Source organism: Populus alba, chromosome 17 (genome assembly GCF_005239225.2).
Source record: "Populus alba chromosome 17, ASM523922v2, whole genome shotgun sequence".
In the NCBI taxonomy this organism is placed as follows: domain Eukaryota; kingdom Viridiplantae; phylum Streptophyta; class Magnoliopsida; order Malpighiales; family Salicaceae; genus Populus; species Populus alba.
Window position 1 is genome coordinate 4,948,552 of NC_133300.1, and position 11,364 is coordinate 4,959,915.

The 11,364-nt window shown below is 31.0% G+C and overlaps 1 protein-coding gene across 1 annotated transcript; it reads left to right on the top strand.

Annotated features, from left to right (window-relative positions):
• Window positions 1–203: 203 nt before the first annotated feature.
• Window positions 204–2,043, top strand: LOC118052839 (uncharacterized). The gene is made up of 2 exons (XM_035063907.1): window positions 204–481; window positions 1,161–2,043. Exons 1-2 carry the CDS (start codon window positions 204–206, stop codon window positions 2,041–2,043), a joined length of 1,161 nt encoding a protein of 386 aa, XP_034919798.1.
• The last annotated feature ends 9,321 nt before the right edge of the window (window positions 2,044–11,364 follow it).

Here is an 11,364-nt window from a genome sequence, read left to right on the forward strand (position 1 = left end):
TCAGATAAGATATTCCTGTTTTAGGAATTTGTTTCTGTCAGATTATATGTATTATTTTTGAATTCCTTGTAACTTGATATCGATGAATGAATGAATGAATGAAGAACGTGGCCTTTGCTCGATCTATTCTTCGTCCTGTTCTCATCACATGGTATCAAAGCAATTAAATTTGCTGCTGCTGTTCTTCTCTAGGCACAACAACCATGACAACAGACAACAACACTCTGCTTCCCTTCATCATCCAGATTATAGTCAAAATGATCAACTTCCTCCTCGTCTCTATCTTGGCCACTGCCAAATTTGTAGGATTTAGGGACATAACTAAAACCAAGAAGTGTCCATCATTTCGTTTTGTTTCAGTGCAGACACCCACCACCACAAATGCTCCAATGATCACCTCTCCAACACCATGGCATCCTAGCTCGGGCACACTTTGCTGTCAACACCTCTTCTATCACTCCAACGTTGCTGCTGGAAAATGGTGCTTCTCATCATGTCATTGCCGACTTAAGCATTTTATCATTTCATGCGACCTACGATGGTTTTGACGAAATCATGATCGACGATGACACGGGTCTCCCCATTACTCACACTGATTCCACCTTTCTTACAGCTCCAAAGAACATTTAAACACTGTACCAAACATGAAGAAAAATTTAATAATTTTACTTATCAAATAATGCATTCATTGAATTCTTACCCTTTTCCTTTCTTACGAAGGAACTTCGTACAAGGGAGATTCTTTTGAAGGGCAAAATGAAGGATGGGATGCATGAATGGTATGTTGAAAAAGAAGAGTAGGATGTGGTAGTTAATTTATAAGAACATAGCTAAAGAATAAAGTTAAAAAACAAGAAGAATAATGAGAGGAATGATATTTTATTAAGAGTTTTCTTAAAATATATATATTTTTAGCTTTTTTCTATATCTCTATATAATGCTTAAGATTACAGGACTATTTATAGACCTCAAGTTCTATATAATAATAAAAATTAAACTATTTTAAAAAAAAATTCTAATCTAATAAGAAATTTAATATTCTAATTAAATAAAGATTCTAATACACTAGTCTATTACAAATCTACAAATCCTTTTTAATCAAGGGTTCTATATTAACTAAGATTCCTCCTGCTGAGGGGCTGAGAATTGCCCTTAACAAGGAAGCCCAAAAAGACTAAGGTTGACCTTTCAGAGCTTCAGGTTCAGGACAAGTCATATGCACTCACTGCACAGGCCCTTCAAAGCCAGACTAGGAAGTTCAAGACTATAGTAGCCGTGGTGGATGCTAGTGGCTTAGCAGGTATTAGGAAACATTGGAACACTCCTGTTCCTCCAGAAGTGAAGGATTTGGTTGGGAAGCTTGTCACTGATTGTGAAAGTGATGGAGAAGTTCCTAATCATGATGAAAAGAGACGGCTACTTTCAAACAAACCTATGGTGGCAGTTGGAGCTGGGGCAACAGCAATTTTTGGAGCTTCGTCTCTTTCCAAAGTTGTTCATGCATCGACATTCATGAAGGTTGTTACATTTAAATTTCCTACTGCCCTTAAGCTTTTGTTGATCCAAACTCAAAAGATAATGGCAATATCTATGGGCAAGACTCTTGGTCCAACAAAACTGCTGGCCCCTGGACTGGCCAATTCTGGAGCCAATGCAACATCTGCGTTGAAAGCAGCTGTTTCTGCTGAGAAAATCCGGACAGTGGTCCACAGTGTTATAGCCTCTGCTGAGAAAACCAGTTTTTCAACTATGAGAACAGCTTTCTATGAAATAATGAGAAAACGCCAGGTGCAACCTATTGGTGTCCTACCTTGGGCAGCATTTGGTTGCAATGTTGCAACTTGCTCAGCATTGCTCATGTATGGAGATGGGATTGAATGTGCTGTTGAATCTCTTCCTGCAGCCCCGTCAATTGCCAGTTTGGGTCGTGGGATTCAAAGCTTGCACCAGGCATCTCAAGTAGTTGGGCAGACTGATGGCACCAGAATACAAACATCTATAGAGTCTTTGATGAACAGGTTGAGGAAAGTAAAGATGCAATAAAGTAGGACTCGCATCTTTTATTTTGTTGTATACAAGCTGATACTGCTCAAAAGTTATTAGTACTGGAATTTAGAGAAATCTTCTGTATATAAATAGAAAGCAGGAGGGGTGATTTGTATTGTCATGGGTGTTATCTTTATTTGGAGTCAATTTTCTAAAGGGTTCTTTACAGTGCTGCCTGGTAAACATTTTACAATTTATCTTTATGTTTAACTCCATTTGACAATTTCGTGTAGGTATTACTTGAGATTGAATTGTTAATTCGGACGCAGTCGAGATTGGCTTTCTTTGCTCTCAAGCAATGGCTGCCATTGTTATGAATAGCAGGCTGCTTGCCAGAAGCTCTTCTCCGGTTTCACAGTCCTTGATTCCATCTTCTCTCCATTACTAAATTGTTTGTGTAATTTAAATCATAACTGAAAGTTTTCGAATCCTATGATGAAGCCAAGCACATTAACTGTAAACCAAAATAGGAGATGGTTTCAGTTTATCCCTCCTCACACATCATTATTTATTAGAATATTATTTTGTTTTGTTTTTCTTTTCTTTGATTTTTTTTCAATTAATTTGTTTTTCATCCTTTAATATTTTTTTCTTTTTTGATTTTTTTTCCATCAATATTTTTTTTTGTTTAATTTTATCATTTAATATTATTATTTTATTTATTTAGTTATCACGCTTTTATGACATGGATCTCATGTTTGACGGGTTAAACCGGTTGATTTAGATTTTTTTTAATTATTTTTTTTTCAATTTAGTTCTTTAATATTGATTTGACTGAGAATTAAACTTCATAATTTATTTTGTTTACTTTTTATTAAATTATCTTGGTCTTATGACCCGATAATTAATTATAAACTAAAAAAAGGATGGAGTTTTACTATACCCCTCTTCACAAAACACTATTTATTGAAATAGTGCTTTGCTTTACTTCTTTTTTTTTTTCCTTTGATTTGTTTTTCAATCAATATTTTTTTTGTTTAATTTCAGCTTTTAATATTAGATTTTTTTCTATTTAATTATCACACTTTCATGATATGAATTTTAGGTTTGATGGGTTCACCTAGTTTGGCGGGTTAACTCGGTTGGCTCAGATTTTTTTTTCTATTTTTTTTTTTAATTTTATCATTTCATATTGATTTGATTGATAATTACACTTCATGATTTGTTTGTTTACTTTTCATTAGGTTATCCTGATCTCATGACTCGATAATAATGCTTAAAATGTTAATTTGAGTTGACTCGAATTGTTTTTTGCGTCTTTTATTTGATTGATTTTTTTAAATTTTATCATTCAATATTGAGTCAATTGAAAATTAAATTTCATAATCTATTTTGATTTACTTTCCTATGAGAATATTTTGGTCATATGATCAAGATCACGAGTTTTGACATTTTAATCCTAGTTAAAACAAGTTATTTTTTTTATTTTTTTTTCTAAAAGGTTATATTGGTCTCATGATCTGTGTTACAAGTCCTTCAACATTAGACTTGATTTTTTATTGGGTTGTTCCTGTTTTATAACTCGGGTTGTGAATTTGAAGGGTTAACCCAATAAACTTATTTTTTTCTAATTTCATCAATTAATATTATGTTTGATTGATAATTGGGCTTTATGATTTGTTTTAGTTTTTTTTATTAGGTTATCTTGGTCTTATGACCCAAGAATAATTCTTAACGATTAACTCAAGTTGACTTGACTTATTTTTTAATTAAAATTTTAAAAAATTTCATCATTCAACATTAGTTCGACATGAGTGATTGAGAATCAAGCCTTATAAGCTGTTTTTATTTTTTATTTATGGGGTTATCTCGGTCTCAAGACCAAAGTCATTGATTTAAAAAGTTAACCTGAGCTGAATCAAGTTATTAAAAAAAAAAATTCTATAAGGTTATCTTGGCATGTTGACCCAGGTTACGAGTTTGGTGGATTGACTCAAGTTGTTTTTTATGTTATTTTTTTAATCTCATCCTTTAATATTGGGCTGGTTGAGGATTGAATTTTATATTTTGTTTTGAATTGTTTTTCACGGGGTTATCTCGGTCTTATAACCTGAATTACAAGTTTGACATGTTAACTCAGGTTGTTTTTTAGTTCCTTTTCTAATTGATTTTTTTTTCAATTTCATCATTTAATATTGAGTTAATTAAAAATTAAGCTTTATAATTTATTTTGATTTACTTTCTATAGGGTTATCGTAGTCTCATAACCCGGATAATAAATTTGACACATTAACCTGAGTTGTTCCAAGTGAATCAAATATGTTGTTATTTTAATATTAAAAAAAGATATCATCTTGAATTTTGTTTAGTTAAATATTATTTTCACAGGTTGTATGTATTGTTTTTAGACTAATAAAATTAATCGGGTTATATCGAATAAACCTTCCCATGATTTAATATCTTTCTATTAAAAAAATATAAACAACATTTAAATATTTTTTTATATTCAAAAAAAATTTACCGAAGCATAGCAAGAGTGAATAATCTAGTTTATTTTTATAGTTATTTTGGGAGGCTAGAAAATTCTGCTAGATGTGCAGAGTGCAGTCTATTTCCTTAATATTAATTATTGATCACAAAGAAAACTTTATGTCCAATCATAAACTGCTAGAATTTGAACTACCATGGTTCATAATTATTTTTTGAGATCTGAAAGTATGAATCCTTACCAGTTGCAGTGACAAACTACTGTTTATTGGGAGAAATGGCAAATTAGAGCTAGCCATATTTACTTGAATGTTTCTTGAACTTTTCTTGGGCCATCTGACAGCCTATGATATATTTCCTAAAATTTATTTATGAGGCCTTCTGTCTCAAAGAGTATGGCAAGAAACGATCGGTAAAAATTTATAAAAAAATTACTTTTTAAATTTTGATTTATAGTTTAAATAGATGTTATTAAACTTGGCTAGCTGGATTCATCAACTTAGAATCTAGTTAAATTCATCAATTTATAAAAAATCTAGTTCTCGTCTAAAACTTGGCTTAAACAGTAAAAATTGATTTAGTTAAATAAGAGATGCAGTAAATTAACTCGTAATCCAATCACCTTAATTAAAATTTAATTTAATTATTAAAGTTGTTTTTCTTAAAGCAATGACATTTTATTTTTTTTAAATTGTGAAATAATTCACCTGAGTAAACTTTGTTTTTCTTAAAACAATGACATCATATTTTCTTTTTAATTTTTTTAAATAGTGAAATAATTCAACCTAGTAAACTTTGATTTAAACTTGAAAATCTTGAAATAATTAACTTGAAATTAATTATTAGTACTCTCATTCAATTCTCGATTATAATCATGGCATATGTAACTGTTTTTATTATATAAAGAGCTTATTTATTTTTATGTTTTAAAAGTATTTTTTTTTAAAAAAATTATTTTGAATTAATTTATTTTTGATAATTTTAAATTGTTTTAATGTGTTGATATCCAAATTAAATTTTAAAAAATAAAAAATATTATTTCAATACAACACAGTTAGCATACTCTCAAACATACAAAGTATTTTGTCAAAAAAACTTCACATAAAATCAAGACAACACACAAGCAATTCATTCTGTCAATCTGGAATTGCTTTACAAAAACGTGAAAAAAAAAAAACTGGAGTACAGAATCTAGTATTATAAGTAATTAATTATACATGCATCAGCTAGCGTTAATTTGATTCCAATCACACCTTAGAATCCAACCTCTGTGCTTCTTTTCCTGCGCCATCCTTCAGCACAGCTCGGGCTGGAAAGACTTTCTTGAAGATGGATAAGAAACAGTTCACTTCGAGATCAAGCTCATCATCATCATCCATCTTAGCCTTCTCCTCATCCATTCTCTTCAATCTATCGTTGTGTAATCTTCGCAGCACATATGCTTCAGCTAGACAGTACCCAGGCCTGAAAACATGTTCCAGGCGTCTTTGTTGAGAGACCAGTGGAAATGAACTAGGGTTGATGATGAGCTGAGAGGCTCTGTTTAGGTCATTTTATAAGGGTCTTTTGGCTTGGGGAGGAAGGAATTCGTGTGATGTTTAGTGGTCCAAATGGAACTTGAAAGTGAAATATTTGTAATTTTTTGGTGGACAATGTCATGGCAGCGTAGAAACTTTGTGGAAATGGACAATTAAAAAAACAGGGGATGTAAGAAACCCTTGTTTTAGTTATTAGTGATTATGTGTGCAACATCCGGAATTTTGCATTGAAAGAAAGGAAGAAATTATGTAGAGGAAACACACCCTTGGACTTGTAAATGTTATTCATACTTAATACATGAACTCCTAACCAGTTACCGATGGTAACCTCAACTTATAATTACTCTGTTTTAGAGAAAGCTGCCAACTCTTGTTGAAGCCATTGCATGCATTCTGATGAACTTGGACTGGGCTTTCCACTATTGCAGTCTTGGGCTACAAGCTCTAGGATGCTTCTAACAGAGACACAATAATGAGAGAAATGAGTGTGTAGCTCTTGAAGACAAAATGTCAAATCTTTCATTTGGTAAGGGTGATCGATGTTTGTTCTTTGAAGATCATGCAGTTATTGATCCTGTCTTGCATCTTCAACTTTTTTGACGAGGAGCTTGCGTGCGAGATTCAGAGGAAGATTGATGAAGTTGGACCGGGCTTTCCACGATTGCAATCTTGGGCTTCTTCTAGGTTTGTAATTCCATTGTAATCGTTCAAGTTGGCCATGACAAAGACACAACCATTGAAGAAATAAGTGTGTAGCACTTGAAGATTAAATGAAGAATCTTTCATTTTGTAGGGGTGATCGTAGTTTGTTCTTTGAAGATCATGTAATTATTGATCTCGTCTTGCATCCTGATGTTGGCAAATGGTTTTTATATTTTTCCGACCAATATAGCAACAGAATTTGAAATCACCGACGAATAAAAAACCGGCAGACATATTCCTTCGATAATATAATCAGTAAATAATTTACCGACGAACTCCTAATTACACACCGATGGAATATTTCCGTCGGTAAAACTGCATAATCTTATAGTGTGAATATGACTTGCTAAGGAATGTTGTTTATAACGAGAGAGACTCCTTCGAAGAATTGGAGAATGAGTTTTCTCATGTCTGCTAGCTTGAACGTTGTTTTATCTTGTTTTTTAAATGAACTGAAGTTGTTTTTGTACATATAATAGAGCTAGATGTTGTGTTTTTCATAAAGGGAGTGAAAAAAGTCCGAAGCTATTGTTGTATTGATACAACACCACTGTTGAACACTTTCACCTGATAGATGATTTATTGGAGATTTTGAGCAGTTGGAGTATTGGGAGATTTGTTATTATCTTATGTTCTGAAGTTTCAAGTCGTTATCCATTAAAAGAATTTTTAGTGATTTTTACTAGCTTTCCACTAATAAAGTCAAGAAAACTTCATGGTTGAATTAAGCTTTTTGTTTCGGTTGGATTTTAGGTTTTGGGGTGGTTTAATGGGTTTTTGGTGGTCATGGATTGACTTAACAAGGTCTCTAGGGTCTTTTCTAGGTGTTTTAGGTAAAAAATAGATTGAAAATTAATTTTTGGATAAAAAAATAAAGGATTTTATTTTTCTGACCATCATAATGGCCGAATTCTAGGTTGCACAAACCACGCATCACGCGTCATTGTTTTATATACTTGAGGCTTTCGATTTTTTTTTAAATAAAGGCCCGCGCATTAGCCATTGTTTTATTGGGTTAGGTGTTAGGTGTTAGGCTTGGCTTGCTTAGCTCAAGAGTGCCTGACCTAATTCTTTATTTATTTAATATTTTTATAGTAATTAACAACAGGTTACGCCATCCATGTTATGCCATAACTAGTCTTACCTGTAAACATATTTTTGGGCGCCAAACCTGACTTTTGAAGATGTCATTGAAAGTGTGCGTAGCGTGATAATTTATGGTGTGCGTAGCGTGATAATTTAGTGCGCGTGATAATTATAACCTTTTGTTTTTTTTTATGGTGTGCGTAGCGTGATAATTTAGTATTTATTTATTTTTATATTTCAAAAAATATTTTTTAAAAAATTTAAACAGAATATATTTTAATGTTTTTAAATTATTTTGATGTGTTAATATTAAAAATAATTTTAAAAAAATACAAAAATATCATTAATATATATATATATTATTTTAGTTTTTATTCTATTAAATTTTTATTTTTTTATTTGATATTTTTATTTAAAATTTTAATCGTTTTCAATAAAGTTTGTTGGTGGTAAAACACACTCCGAAGCAACACGTGGTTCAACGACAAAAATATGAGCTCTTTCTTTTCTTTTCTGTGGTCCACCACCTTTAATTTCTTTCATGGCAAGACTTTTGCCCCCATGAGCAAGCAGGTCAATGACGAAGAATTGTAGGGTTCTTGGTTATTTCTTCTGGTTGAGATTTCTGTGCCGTGTAACAATCTATAACGGTATGAAAGATGTACGTATTATAGGGTAGAAATTAATGGCAAAGGGAAGAGATTAAAGAAGAAGGATGAATTCCAACCTATTCATCTCGTTGTTGATTTTCTTCGCATTTGAAGCTAGTACTAAACCAATAAGTTTACACATAATCCATGAACCTATCTCACAGGTCACAACAATTTCCTTCATTATTGCTCACTAATATGTGCATCTTTATATTGTTTTTTTAATTATTATTCAAATTTTTTTTTATGTATGTGTCAATTTCTTTTATAAATTTAGTTTGATAAAAGGGTTCATTAAACACAATCATGTAAAATTACTCATAATTGTAATTTTAACACATTATTTTTATTATAGTTTCTTGATTTTTGATTTTTGTGTTGTTTTTCCTGTGATTTTAACCCTTATATATTTTTTCTATTTATAGTGCTTTGGTTCCTATAACCTAGGTCATTGTTTTAAAAAGTTAAAATGAATTGACTTTTTTTGTTTTATTTTTTTATATATAATTATTCTATTCTCTTTTAATTTTTTACTTTATTAACAAAATAAGATTATTGAGATGTTTTGAAAATATTATGAAGATATAATTATATAATATTGACAAACATTCATCTTTGAATTGAATTATTTATTTTTTTCTATTTTATTTGTTGTCAACATCATTAAATAACTAATTTTATTAAATTTATTAGAGCAAATTACCTATATATATATATATATTATTTTTTTAAAAAATATTTTTTTAATATTTTTATAGTAATTGGTACTTGTGGCGGGACCGCTAACTAGTCTTACCGGTAAACATATCATGTTATGCCATCCATGTCACAAACTCATTTAAAGGTTGACACATTGGTCAATTATTTTATATTTCAGTGTTTTGCGACATTAACAATGAAGTTATTGATTGAAGCATTGGTCCTCGCTCTTAGTGTCTTTCATGGCGAAGACTTCCCCCCATGCGCACTCAGGTCAATGATGAACAATTGTAGGGTTCTTGGTTATTACGCAATATGTTTTTTGGTCGCCAAACCTGACCTTGGAAGATGTCATTGAAAGTGCCGCCCCATCTTTTTTTTATTTCAGTTTTTATTATATTAATTTTTTATTTTTTTATTTGATACTTTTATTTAAAATTTTAATCGCTTTCAATAAAGCTTGTCGGTGGTAAAACACACTCTAAGAACCTGTGGTTCAACGACAAAAAATATGAGCTCTTTCTGTTCTTTTCTCTGGTCCACCACCTTTAGTTTCTTTCATGGCAAGACTTTTCCCCCATGCGCAAGCAGGTCAATGACGAAGAATTGTAGGGTTCTTGCTTATTTCTTTCTGGTCCAGAAGTCTCTGCCGAGTAACAATCTATCACGGTATGAAAGATGCACCTATATAGGGTAGAAATTAATGGCAAAAGGAAAAGAGATGAAAGAAGAAGGACCTTCAAAATCCTTCTATCCTCCCTGCAATTCCTTCACAGTTATGTGTTTACATTGATTTTTTCGCATTTGAAGTGAGTTAGAGTACTGAATATTAAATAATATTTATATAGTCTTATTTATTAAGAGTAAAATAATACTTTCAATTTAATCTATATATTTTAATTGTATTTAGGTTAAGACTATATACTCATAATATATAAATTATTCAAAATTTTAGTATTTTTATGTGTTTTATCTTAATTATTTTAACACTAAATTACTTAAATATGATGAAAAAAGGGTTGTATTTGTAAAATTATTTACACATTTTAATTTGTCGATCGTCATTTTCTATTGTATCATCGACGTTCTTCCTTCCTCCAACCATTTCCAGCGCACTAACATACCAAAGCTGTAAAAATCTGATTTACAGGAAACGTTCCCGAAGTTCCTCGAGAACACTTGTATCCTTGGAACACAACTTAGCCATCCCAAAATCAGATGAATAAAAATATTTTAAAAAAATAACTATAATTAATATATATTATTTGAATGACCTGTGTAATATGTTTTTTGGTGGCTGAACTTGACCTTCCAACATGTCTTTAAAAGTGGCATCATGTCTTATTTTTTATGGTGTGATGGGTGATAACATATAGTTATTGGATTGTTGTCGATTGTCCTCTTTATTTTAGTATTTCAATTTTAGTTTTTATTTTTTTGATTTTTTATTTCGCTTTTATTCTTTATATAAATATTTTATTTATTTTCAATTTAATATTTTAATTATAATTTTTTTATATATATTTTTCTTTTATTTCAATCCCTTTTTTAATTTTTAATTTTTTTATTAAAATGTTTTTTGATTTCAATAAAAATTTTAAGATCTAAGACACACTCCGCAGCAACCCCGTGCTTCAACGACAAAAATATGATCTCTTTTTTTTTTTTTTTTTGTCATTGGTTCTCGAGCCACAAAACAAAGAATCTTTTTCCTTATTGAAGCATTGGTCCACCACTCTTAAATTTTTTCACAGCAAGACTTTTCCCGCATGCACCCTCAGGTCAAAGATGAAGAATATTTGTAGGGTTCTTGGTTATTCCTTCTTGTCGAGAAGCTTGTGCCTTGTAACAATCAATCACGGTATTACAAGGATGAAAGAAGAAGGATTAATGCCAACTTATTCATCTCGTTGTTGATCAACAAGGAAGGAACTTGATAGAAATAGACCCTTGAGATTACTATCCTATCCATCAAAATCCTTCTATCCTCCCTGCAATTCCTTCCAAATTATGAGTTATTTTCTTCGCAATTGAAGTAAGTTGGACTGGATTGCCTAAATATGATTAATAAAGGGTTGGATTTGCACAATTATTTACACAGTTTAATTTGTTGATTTGATACATCTTAAACTGTGAATTGACAGAAAAGAAGAAGAAGCTATCTCACAGGTCACCACAATTTCCTTCATTATTGCTCACTAATATGTGATTACTGA

Excerpts from the sequence above, each read along its gene's own strand:
- LOC118052839 (XM_035063907.1), top strand. The coding sequence starts at position 204 with ATGACAACAGACAACAACACTCTGCTTCCCTTCATCATCCAGATTATA. Across the intron at positions 482-1,160 it reads AACGTTGCTGCTGGAAAATG|GAAGCCCAAAAAGACTAAGG; the intron begins GTGCTTCTCATC and ends GCCCTTAACAAG.